Here is a 12397-nt window from a genome sequence, read left to right on the forward strand (position 1 = left end):
CAACTGTACTGTGGAAACAGGCCTCACCTCTGAGTCCTCTATGCTACTGGTCTGGGGTCATTTCAAAAGTAAATAATTCTGACTGATTCAATCAGCAATCTTTTGGTGTTCATCTGTCAGAGCAGTGCTTAAGTGTGATGGACATGTAGACATTACTCTAAATGAGCAAAGGTACATAAGTAAGTACTGAAACAGCAGTTTACTCAAACTCAGGCAAATTAACAAAGAATTTTATTGAGTATTCAATTTAGCACCACACAAAAGGTACACTGTGCTTTGTGTTGCCTTTAAGAAACATGCCAGAACACTTTCAAACTAGAAAAACTAATGTAAAAAGCTTTCTTGTTTATCAACAGAACTTACTACTTGATTTAGAGAAGCTACTCTGAAAAAAACACAGCTTTTGTACATGTTTTAATGGTCTTCCAGGCAGACTAAGTGTTGTTCCCTTACCCATTAGCTCTCTTTCATGTCCTGGGGTTTGAACTTTGTTAAAAAAAAAAAATCACTTAGGTCAAGGTGCTTTCAAGAAAAGCATTCAGTCCAGAACTCTTAGTGCAGATGCAAATCACAATATACTAGTCACCTGCTAAATTCTGTTTGTTGAAAAGTAGAATTTTGATCCATGGAAGTTGTATGAATTGGACTCTACAACTCAGTGCCATGCACACTGACAAAGATTTGGGGTCTGCTTTTGTCTTGAATCAAAGATAAACAAGGAGTACATACTTGATAAAACTACAGAAAAATCGCACCATAGAAAAAAGGTAAGTGACTGGAAAGGGTTATTTCTCTTTCAGTACAGATTTTTATGCTGTAATGGCTTGAAATAATTTCAAATATAAGGTGCTTCTAAAGCCCATGTCAGGGGGTCAGAACTAGGTGGAACCTTTCCAACCTAAACCATTCTTTAATGCTATTTCATTCTAAAGTATTTAGTGGTCCCTCACAAAGCCAGATTTTATTTCTTAGTCTTAACTGTTCAGATTTAAGTTCTCTGTATTAACTATTAACACTTACTTTAAATGGGCTTTATTTTTTATTTTTTTTAATTGATGTGAACTGGAAATATATCTATTTTTTGCCTAAATATAGAATACACAAATGTTTCAGAACATTCTTTATTTGATGCACCTTACAGTTAGAGAAAGCTCAGTTTGCATAAAGGGAACTTTAGCAAGTCCACAATAGTAGTAGAGCCATAATCAAATGAAACTGTGGAATGGACCCCGTGCTAATGCATATAAAGAGGGAACTGGAAAACAGCTAGGCTTCCAGCTTCACTGACTCCAGTATGGAACGTGCTTCTTTATATTCTTCAGCTTCTTCCAATTCTTTTTCATTTTCCTGCAATCAAAAACAACATTTTTGAGTACTCTGAAAATAACTGTTGTGGGATTAAATTTAAGAAGGTAAAAAAAACTGCTAACAAATAAGGGGAAGGTTGAGGTACTCAACAATGTTTTTGTCTTACTGGCAGTTTCTTCCTACACCTCTCAAGTGGATGAATGACAAAACAGGGGCTGGGAGAGAAAGTCCATCTCACTATAAGTAAAGATCAGGTTCATGACAACCTGAGGAGCTGAATGTACCTAAGGCTATGGCACCTGACCAGATGCTTCCCAGAGTCCTGAGAGAATTGACTGATGCAGTTGCCATGCTCTTCTCTATGACATTTGAAAAGTCATGGCAGTCAGGTGAAGTCCTTAAAGACTGCAAAAAGGGGATTGCCATTGTGGACTATTTGGCTCCCCCCAATATCCTTCCCTCTAAACTGGAGAGATGTGGATTTGATAGGTGAACACTAGACAAGGAATTTGCTGGATGGTCATAGCCAGAGACTGGGTCAATGACTCAATGTTTGGATGGACCAGTGGTGTCCTCTGGGGGTCTGTACAGTGATCAGTGTTATTTAATATTTTCATTAATGACACAAAAAGTAAGATCTGTAAATGTGCAGGTAACACCAAGCTGAGTAGCTCCACTGATGCACCTGAGAGATGAGATGCTATCCAAAGGGACCTGGACAAGCTTGAGAAGTGGGCCCATGGAAAACCTGTATGTTTTAACAATGTCAGGTGCAAGGTGCTGCACCAGGGTCAGAGCACCCTGGTATCAACACAGGCTGGGGGATGGACAGATCAGAGCAGCCCTGCCCAGAAGGACTTGTGGGTGCTGGTGGGTGAGAGGCTGGACATGCCCCAGTCATGGCACTGCCAGCCCAGAGAGCCAAACGTGTGCTGGGTGCATCCAGAGCAGAGTGGGCAGCAGGGCCAGGGGGATTCTGCCCCTCTGCTCTGCTGAGACCCCACCTGCAGTGCTGCACCAGCTCTGGGCTCCAGCACAGGAAGGACATGGACCTGCTGGAGAGAAGCCAGAGGAGGCACCAAGATGATCAGAGGATTGGAACACCTCCCTTTTTGGGCAGGCTGAGAGTTGGGTTTATTCAGCCTGGAGAACAGAAGGCTCTGGGCAGCTCTCATAGCAGCCTTTCAGTACTTAATGGAGGCCTACAAAAAAGATGGGACAGATGTGTAAGCAGGGCCTGTTGTGACAGGGTAAGTGGTGATGGTTTTAAACTAAGAGAATAGATTCAGAGTAGATATAAAGAAGAAGGTTTTTATGGTGAGGGTGGTAAAGAACTTGGACAGGTTGCCCAGAGAGGTGGCAGGTGCCACATCCGTGTAAATGTCATCCAATGTCAGACTGGATGGGGCTCTAAGCAACCTGCTTTAGTTAGAAAATGTTCCTAGTCATTGCAAGGGAGTTGGAACAGAAGATCCTTGAAAGTTCATTCCAACCCGAATCGTTCTATGAAAAGAGGAATATATCATCTTTGAGAAAACACATTCTATGTTACTCAAACCTCAGTTAAATTCTTTTGTCCAGCTTAAGGTCCCAGAAAGTGGCTGTCATATGCAAGTGGATTTGACCTATGCATACCTTTATTTGATGGTGTTAAATATTTAAAACCAAGGGACCAGTAAAAACAAACTTTTGACCAAAAGTACTCTTAGAAAAATGCCTAAGTAGACTGACAATTGAAAAACACACTAGGATACAGAAAAATTTTTATAAATGCATTGAAGGTGAGCTAAGTACAGGAAGCAATACATTCCAAATTCTGAACAACAATAGTAACTGCCCCCATTCTTTAAGTCTGCATACTATGAATCAATAGCACTGTTTCTGCATGCCACTGGAATTTAGACTGTTCAGTAACTAGTTGAATGACAAAGAGACCCTAAATCTTGCCTTGTACTGACTATTTATTTAGGCAAACTACCAAACTGCCTCAGGTAGAGCCAGACTATCCGAGATTAGGATATCTTGATTTTTCCATTTAAAAATATTTGCATTTTAGCTATCACTCTATCTAGAACATAATTTAGGGTGTATATTTTTAACCTCACAATACCATTTAATGTGCATCAACATGTGTAGCTGAATTCTTGATGAGAAGGCAGCTTTTAAAATAAGCGATATTATCTCCAAAAGTAGTATAGGTTCAGGGAATCTATTGGTACAGCAAACTCTTTATTCCTGAATGTATTTGTATCTTAAAAAACAGGGCAGTACTGCTCTAATAAACATTAATAAAACACTAATAAAACATTAAGCAGTACTCAGCAAGGACTCCTTTGACTTGTCCATAGCAAAGTAAGAGCAGTAGCCAAAGTATTTTGACAATTTCAGTTCCCTACAAGCCTATTATACATATTTATACTGTCTATAAAACCTAAAGCAGGTGAACTGATTTTTCTGATGGTGGAACTAGCACAGGAGTTCTGAGTCCATTTTCAGAGTCTAGGATAAGTGTGTATGTTCAGTGTACATTCTGTTAAAGACAGCTTCTAACACACATAGTCTCCACAGACTGAAGACCAAGTCTGCAAAGACCATTATCTAAAGTAAAATACTGTCTTACAGGGTGTCTTATAGGATGCTGGTCTTGGCACCTACAGAAAACTAATTCTGGATCAGTTGAGGTGTGATGCAATACTCACTAGTAGTTGAGTAAGCTCTGCATGAGCGACTTCTAGTCTGCGCTGGCAGTCCGGAATCATCATTCGTGATTCTTGTAAGATCTCGACCTGTGAAAATCAGAAGCCAATGAGTTTAGAATATATTCTAGATAGAAACATTATCTTTTAGGGTAAGTTTTTACTCTGAAAAATCAGCAATGTAGTAATTATCTAGGAACTTCAGAGGCAGTTGCACCTATTTTCTGAATAGGCTTCTTTTCTTAAAAGATACTCACTTAGTGTAATTGCTTAAAAGTCTGTTCATTTACAGGACATTTCCATTTACTCTGTGCTTAACTGAATATTAAGTGCAAGACAGTATTTAGAATACTCTTTCCCTTTGGCAAAAAGTAGAGCTTAGTAAGGTTTTCAGGTTTTCGTTTGTTAAAAAGTCTATTTAAAACAAACTTTCTCCTGCTGTCATGAAGCAGCTTCATCCAAAAGGGGATCAGCTGGTTATATAAATATCTCCTGCATCTTTTGGGTAATAAAGAAAAAGAATGTTCAGATAATACCCCATAGAGATAATTACTGCATGAAAAAAGTTATTGAGTTATTGATCACATTTTGTGCAGACTGCAGGAGGCTCTGACTGAAAGACAAAGGTAAAGAAAAATGAAAAGCAAAGACCAGCAGGCTCGTATTTTTGATGCTTATCATGCATAAAAAGTTATTACATATCCTTGTGCTTCATTTTAGGAGAAAGATTATTCTCACCATGCACTTTGAACAAAATTACTAAACTGGCACCCCACTGAATCTGAAAATGCTGCCACCTCCTAAAGAAAACAACATCAGTTTTAAGAAAGGGAATATTTATTTCGGGGAGCATTTCTGAATCTAAACACCAAACACTGAGAAGAAAAGATGTGCGGAGCTGTTCAGTAATATTAAATATATTCTGAAATGAAAATCTATTAGATATTTAGATATCAAACATCTCTGTTCAGGATAATCTGCAACAGAAAGTGTTCCCCTTACATGGCTTATTTCTTTCTGTCATTCTTATGTTGTATTGTCCTGCTAGTTAGTATTAGAGCTGCTGCACCAAAATATCACAGTAAAAGGGATGTTAAGCTGAAGCTATGAATTGCGTTTAGGTATTTAGGAAGGCTTTATGTAACAAGTATTATCATCAAGTGTTTAAGTGTCACTTAGTCCATTTGCTTTTGACAGAAAAAACTTTAGTTTCTAATTTTACACTTTGATTAGTGAATGTAACACCCATAGAATGAAGTGTGCCATAAACTGCTTGAGATGATGCCTTTTGCTTCATGTAGTAGAATACCTACAGGAGTGAGAATATCCAATAATTACTTCCTTGCACCACAGAGACACTAAATATTTGTTTGTTGTAAAGCTGGCAGATAACATGAAATTAGTAGTTTACTTGATATATGCCACTAGATAAGCAACATGGGAATGCCCATGTACATTTAGAATCTATAAGCTATAGTCCTGCCTGCTATAAGAAATTAAGAAGTCTACCCAAATAATTCTATTCAAAACAACATTTGACTGATTTCCAAAGGGTTACCAAGTTTTATTTACGTATGCCAGTGGTGAAATAATGAATAAAAATCAGAAGGATAATAAATCCTAGAACTATATTCAGTAGGTGCAAACAGCTGGAAACTAGAACAAGAATTTTGTGGAATCATTATTTAACTTCTGCATAAACTGTTTTATTTTCAAGTCATGCTGATAATCTCGGATAAGACAATTTACTTTTACAAATATACAGAGTGAAGTCAAAAGTTCAAATAATTATATAAGCTTTATGGCTGGATTTTAAAAAGTGTTTGTTCTCCAAACATTCTGGCCCAACTTTCAGACAGAACTGTAAGGTTGACAAGTATGATAGCCACTCAAACTCCAATGCCAGGCATTACATCCATTTGCATCCCTGCGACATGCAATGCAGCTACTCAAATTCCACTGACCAGACCAGAGGAATTCCAGCTAAGGACTACTGTTTAACACCAGCCAGCAACTAAGTACCAGGCAGCAGCTCACTTGCTCCTGCCCCCAGCCTAAAAGGGACAAGACAACACGAAGAAAAGTTAAATCTTGTGGATTGATGTAAGAACAATTTATAAACTTTTAAAAATGCAGTAATAATAATGAGGGAGGGAGAGATATCAGGTTTTACCAATTTCAAAAAAACAGAAGCAGTTGTTTTGGGATTTTTTTCCCAACTGACCCACATCTAACCAAGAGAGTCAGAGATATGCATATCCACAAATAATTTGAAAGCAACAACAACAAAATTCCCCCCAAAACCCCAAACAAAATCCATAGATTCTCCTGGCTTTTAGAAGGATATGCTGATAATACTACTGGGTCACAGGGTATAATGGCAGCATTGTTTCATGTGACAAGCGTGCCATTCTGAACAGAAGAGATGGGCTAAAAGCCATGACAAATGTAAATGAATCATATATGTACCAATTATATACACAAAAATTAATATACAGTCTAGGTTTTAAGTATTGTCACACAACCATTTGCTCATTTTCTGTTGCACAGATAATGCTAACAGTATGGATCCACTCAAAGATGGCAGAGATAAGGAAAAGAGATGCAGATAACTGTTTGCTAAAACAAGTGCTACTGGATTGAACTACTTTTCCTCAAAAAGTCTGTAAAACGCTTGGAATCCATTGACTAATTACCTGGTGGAAGGACAGGAACCTGAAAGAGAAAAAGTCATCTCCAAGTAATATCCTCAGTGAGGATTGTGGTATAGGGAGTACAGCACAGATAGTGTAGGAAGAAGCTGGGCATAGGGAAGAACTCAAAGGAGATACAGCATTAAGGTGAATTTGGACAGAAAAAAAAAAACAAAAACAAAAAACCACAAATGTACACAAGAATTATAGGAAACACAGTTTTATGAGTTCTACTTCATTTCAGGCCCAAAAAAAGCTTGAACTATCAAAAAATACAGGATATAACAGCACACTTGCTGCAGGCAAGTTGTCAAACACGTTGATCATAAGTCTCCTGAAGGACCTTGAAGGAAAACTTAAAAAAACCCCAGGTAACAGTTTTGTTTCTACAGTGCTTGAGTGCTTCAAGAAATGGTCAAGTGTCAAAAACAAACCACCTACCACTTCTACCATGAAAACTGATGGAGGAGGAGAAAATCTCTAGATGTAATACCTTGGTATTTCAAATGAGTTTTCTTTGCAGCTTCTCTCAGGTAAGATCTAATCCTGTTTCTTCTAAAGCAGGATCACTTTAGGACATTGAAGACATAAAGTCTAGAACCCAAAACGTACTTACATTTGCTTAGATAAGAAGGAAAACACTTTGGAAAACAGAAGGGGAAAAGGAGGATCATAGTAATGCTTTTTCATAATTTGGTTTCTTTCATAAAGTTTGAATGCATCTTAAAATACCAGGTCTGTGTTAGAAATAATAACTTGTACTTGGTCCAGAGAATTCCAAGTTGCTGGCTTTTCAGTAAACAAACTATGCTTGCTAATGATACCATCAAAGTATGTAAGGAGAAGCATTAGGCCTTCACTCACATTTCCACTACCTCTTTAACAAGCATCTAGAGCTAGAATTCATATTATTAAACAAAGATTATCTATTCTTAGGGAGCAGAAAAACTAATTATGCAAATAATGAGACTCATGTGAAACTGTACATTTAATCCAATCTTAGTCAATCTGTGAGAAGAATGAAGCTGTGAACCAATCAGGTGGGGGGCTGGAAAGAGCTAAGAATATAAAAAGCCAACAAAACTAACCAGAATATTTATTTGAGGCTAAACAGATATTTAAAAAGTTCTGAAACATTACAATCTTCCTTTCAGCAACAAGTCCTCCAGTAGCAAGATCAGCAGCAAATTACCATCTTTCACATTATATTCCAAAATAGTAAATAGTTTCCAAAGGCAAAGGAGTCTTTTTAGATGTTTCAGAAGGCAGTCTTTCACTCAACAAAGCAAAAGAAATATTGCAGTTTTCACAAATACTTGAAAAAAATTTGTGTACTAGCAATATGTATACTCTTACATACTTTTTGACACACAGAGATTAAATTCTTTGTTAAATCCACTGGATTTTTAATTCATCCAGAAATGACATTACTCATGAAGTTACTTCAAACTGTAGAATTACATTAAAAAACCTGAAAATTTATCACTTATCAGTAAAAATGTTGCCAGTTAGCAAAACCACCAGAGTATGTCTACAATCCCAGAGAGAGAAAACATGGAGTAGATACCTTGCTTTTCCCCTGCTCACAAGTCTCAAGATAAAGGCATGAGCAGTGAAAGGATGATTACAGATGAACAACCATACAACCACAGAAATACAGAAAGATACAGGTTTCTACCATTAGACTCCATTCAAATGATACTGTGTGAAAATTTTCTATTTAAGTAGTATTATGAAGTTCTCTGGAAGGTGTTCATACATTGAGAATTGTTGTAACTTTGTAGAAACCAAGACTCCATTAGGACAAAATCTACAGCAAGGTGGAACTACACTACTTCTTGCTACCCAGAGAAACTATCAGCAGAATTTGCACCTGGTGGGATAAATCACAAGTATTTTAATACTTATTACCGCAACAAAGTCTTCTTGCACTCTACAATGGAATCTTCAAATTACAATTTTGGTCAGAATCTACCAGCGTTGTAAGAAAACAGTCCTTTTAGTTTTTCTGGCACTGAACCTGCTCCTCATTAAGCAAGTCTTTCTGGACAGTTCAGATAAGGGCTAGCATGTAACAACCACTCCAGATGGCCAGAGAACGCCTGAGTCCACTGGAACCATGAGTTGCCCCAATGCATAAGGAGTTAGGAGAAAAATACTGAGTCAAGCCCTGTTGTTCTACAAAGGGTCTGATCTCTCGTTACAGACCAGACATACTCTAAAGACTACATATTCTGTAGGAATAGTACTGTTGACTTTAAAATGAAATTTTCCATATTCACTTTTGTATGTAAAACTGTGTGTTCTGAGTTGTAACTAAAAAGCTTAATGAAAACATACTACATCAAGAGAAAGTATTGCTTTTAAGCTTTTTAAGAATCCTTCCCTGAACTCTGGATTGGTTTGTGCGTGTATATGTATATATACATAAAGACACACACACATCTATATATGACTTAGCCAATACCTCAGCTAAATCAATAGTTAAAACTATTCTCCTAAGTCTCAAGTGACTGAATTTGTTCTTAATCCCTAAATGTTACTTTTCATTACCAAAATAAAGACCAAAACTGTATTTTAAAAGTTATGCACCCTAGAATAGAAATTAGAGATTATTAACTAGTAGCAATTCTTAAAATGTGTAACTACAGATATTTTTTTCTGAAAAACATCTCAAAGTCTTCTATATCCAAAATACTGTTCTGAGCAAACTCTCCTGGTACTACATAACTTTCTTTGAAGTCTCTAAATTTTTAATAACCTAAAATATTAACTTCCAGAATGCAAAGTGCACGAAGTAAACAAGAAGTGAAGATGTCGTTGGAGGAACTGATTGCTTTCAAAGTGGATCAGGCAATTTCTGAATGAATCAAGACTATTTTCTGTGCAGGCTTTTGTTATTGGTCTCTGAAAATACCTTCAAGTAGTACGTAACAATTTCAGCAGAAGTTTACAGCCATTACTGCTTTTGACTTTCATGGTATCTTGCAGGTTGCTGTGGAAATATCATGATGCAGTCAAACAATCTGATGAATAGGAACACTAAAATAGGAATTCATTAGCTCTTGTTAGCACCAGATCTTCAGAAAGGCTACTGTTTTGTAGATCTTCAAGTCTCAGTCTGGGGAGGCAGAAGACAGGTCTGCTCTATCAATACAAATCTCTACTTGTATACAGGTTCTTTATTTGTATTTCATTCCCACAGCATAATGAAAGCAAGGTAGGACATAGACATATGAACTGAACTACGAATTTACTAAAAACAGTTGGTTTAGCTTTTTCTAAAATGACCTTCTCCTATCTTTTGTTAGTTTTATATTTTAATTTCATTTAACCTATTCTCCCATTGTTTAAAAATAAAGACAACAGGATGCCAGAAGGTTATGTTTATGACTATTAGGTGAAAATAATTTTAGTTTACAGTTTTGAATTCTGTTAAGATTCAAGAGAAAGCATCTATGAAATACCTGGTGAAACAACAAAGGTAACATAGTTGAAAGAATATGAAGACCTCAGTGAAACACAGATATCTCACACTTCTGTAGAGAATAAACATCGGTCTCCCAAACACAAGCCTCCTTCTAATGTGCAGGAAATGCGACACTTTTTCTCCCAGAAGAGTATATACCAACTGTCTGCAAACAGTATCCTTGCGGGAAACTTTCCAAGAAAAAATGTAACCATAACTTAAAAGTGACACTAAACCATATTCTTGAGCAGATCAAAGTACAGCACGACCCCTCCTAATCTATGACTTCACTACAAACTCCAGTGGCTCCGCAGCTGCAACAGCCACTGCTCTCCTTCTCTGAGGTTTGTGATTTTACCAAAAGGACACTGGTGTACGTAAGAGCTAAAGTTTACCCTTCATATTAACTATCAGGCATTCTCACTTTGCTATAACATTTGCAGTTAGCAGCAAGCACTTGGTTTACATCCATCCATCCAGACCTGTATTTACTACAGGTTCTTTGTGTTTCTGAGAAAAAAAACTGTGATGGTCTCATACAGTTAGTGAGTAACAGCCATCCTGACACAAAGCACTAAGTAATTCATACACATATATATAAACTATAATCCTTGAAAGTTAACACCTTCAAGAAATATCTATGGCTGCTTTTTATGACAGGATTTTAGTCTAATATTTATGTAACAGGAGGCTAGAAAAAAAGTACAGGAGATTCCTCTATGTAAAGATTACTATGATTAAATGAAAACAAATAAGCATTTTATAAAACAAGTTCTAGGATAGTTTACCTGCTTCTTAATTCCATAATCATCACATGCTTCAGCTTTCATTTTCTCAATCTTTTCTTCTTGCTGTTTTGCTTCTTTTTCATACATAATTTTTTCTTTTGCCAGCCTGCAATTAACAACCAAGTGATTGTGTTAATCTTGTTCTATTACAGTAAAATGTTACATCAGTGGTAACAGCCCCCCTCTCAAAAGTTACAGGCTTGGAAGATAATATGCAGTTTTATAAAAAAAGGCTTTTAACCACTGTGAAAACAACTCTATCAAGAAAATTATGAATTTAGCTATAATATATAAGGAGAATTTTCTCCACATATCTTGATGCTGGTTTGGGGGTCACAGGGAAAAGTAACAGTTCCATAACATACATTACAACAATTTTCTTTATTTCCCATCTTTCAAAGGAAAAGGAATACATGTTTTAATCCTAGTAATGGAACCATACTTGGGAGCAGGATGCTTTTTGCTAACAAGCATAGATTCTAAATTAATAAAAAAGTCAGAGAAATATTAATCTAGTCTATATGATGTCCTGCAGTACACTGCAATCTCATTATCAAACTTTAGTATTAGTTGTTGCTGCAATTTTGCTGTTGCATCTCCCACTTTATTACATGTATTCATTAGGTGTATGTTAGATTATGCAATACTAGATATGAAACAAAACATCTTTTCAGGATCTGAAAAATACTGGAACAATTTCTCTTCAGCTAGTTCAGGAGCAGAGCAAACACTGAGATACTGCTGCAGACCTGATATCATGCTAATGAAAATCCTTCCCCAAACAAGAGTAATATCAAAATGCAGAAGATTGATTGAAGAGAATTTAACATCCAAAAGAATATAATCAGATCCAAGAGGCAAAGAATATATTATAAAATGAAAATAGAATAAATAAAGGTGTAGTAGAGAGTTTTATGACCACATTATTGCATCAGTGCAAATTAATTCATAATTTGTCAGTTAAGTGTACTAGGAGTGCTGAGGATGGGCAGAATGTTATTGGGGTGTCAAGAACCTCAGTGAACTGAAGCTGCCACAAAAGCACCACTGCAGCTGTATGGCAAAAAAAAAAAAAATCAATTTTTAAAATAAATATACTGATAATGCAACAGCTGGAACTCTCCCTGTTTTTTACAAGAGTTTATTTGCTAAAATAGCCCTAAGCCATGGCTCCACAGCAGTCAGTCTAAGCTGGGCTGTAGCAACACACCTGATCTCTTCATGGAGTCACACAACCAGAAAGAGCCATCAGCCTTACAAAGCATCTTCAGCCGTGTGCAGAGCACACTCTGCGTATTGACTAGGCCAGTTTCTACAAGTAAGGCAAGTACTAGCTTTGAGAAGCAGAACTGGTGGAGAAAGACAGGAGCCTAATTACTAATAATAAATACACTAAATGAGTGGCTGTAATTCCAGCTACTGGAACTAGTTCCAGTATTAGCA

The 12397-nt window shown here is 36.8% G+C and overlaps 1 protein-coding gene across 2 annotated transcripts in view; it reads right to left on the reverse strand.

The window, feature by feature from the left end:
- Positions 1-209: 209 nt before the first annotated feature.
- TBCA (tubulin folding cofactor A) overlaps positions 210-12397 on the reverse strand; it is a 26897-nt gene continuing 14709 nt past the window's right edge. For both annotated transcript variants that reach the window (XM_079330215.1, XM_079330216.1), the window contains exons 2-4: positions 10955-11060; positions 4008-4094; positions 210-1347 (exon numbers count right to left, since the gene is read on the reverse strand). In XM_079330215.1, the coding sequence (XP_079186341.1) occupies positions 1267-1347; positions 4008-4094; positions 10955-11060 (274 nt within the window). In that variant the 3' untranslated portion in view covers positions 210-1266. The remainder of the gene's footprint in view (positions 1348-4007; positions 4095-10954; positions 11061-12397) is intronic.

The sequence above is a fragment of the Erithacus rubecula genome (assembly GCF_903797595.1).
Source record: "Erithacus rubecula genome assembly, chromosome: Z".
Classification (NCBI taxonomy): Eukaryota; Metazoa; Chordata; class Aves; order Passeriformes; family Muscicapidae; genus Erithacus; species Erithacus rubecula.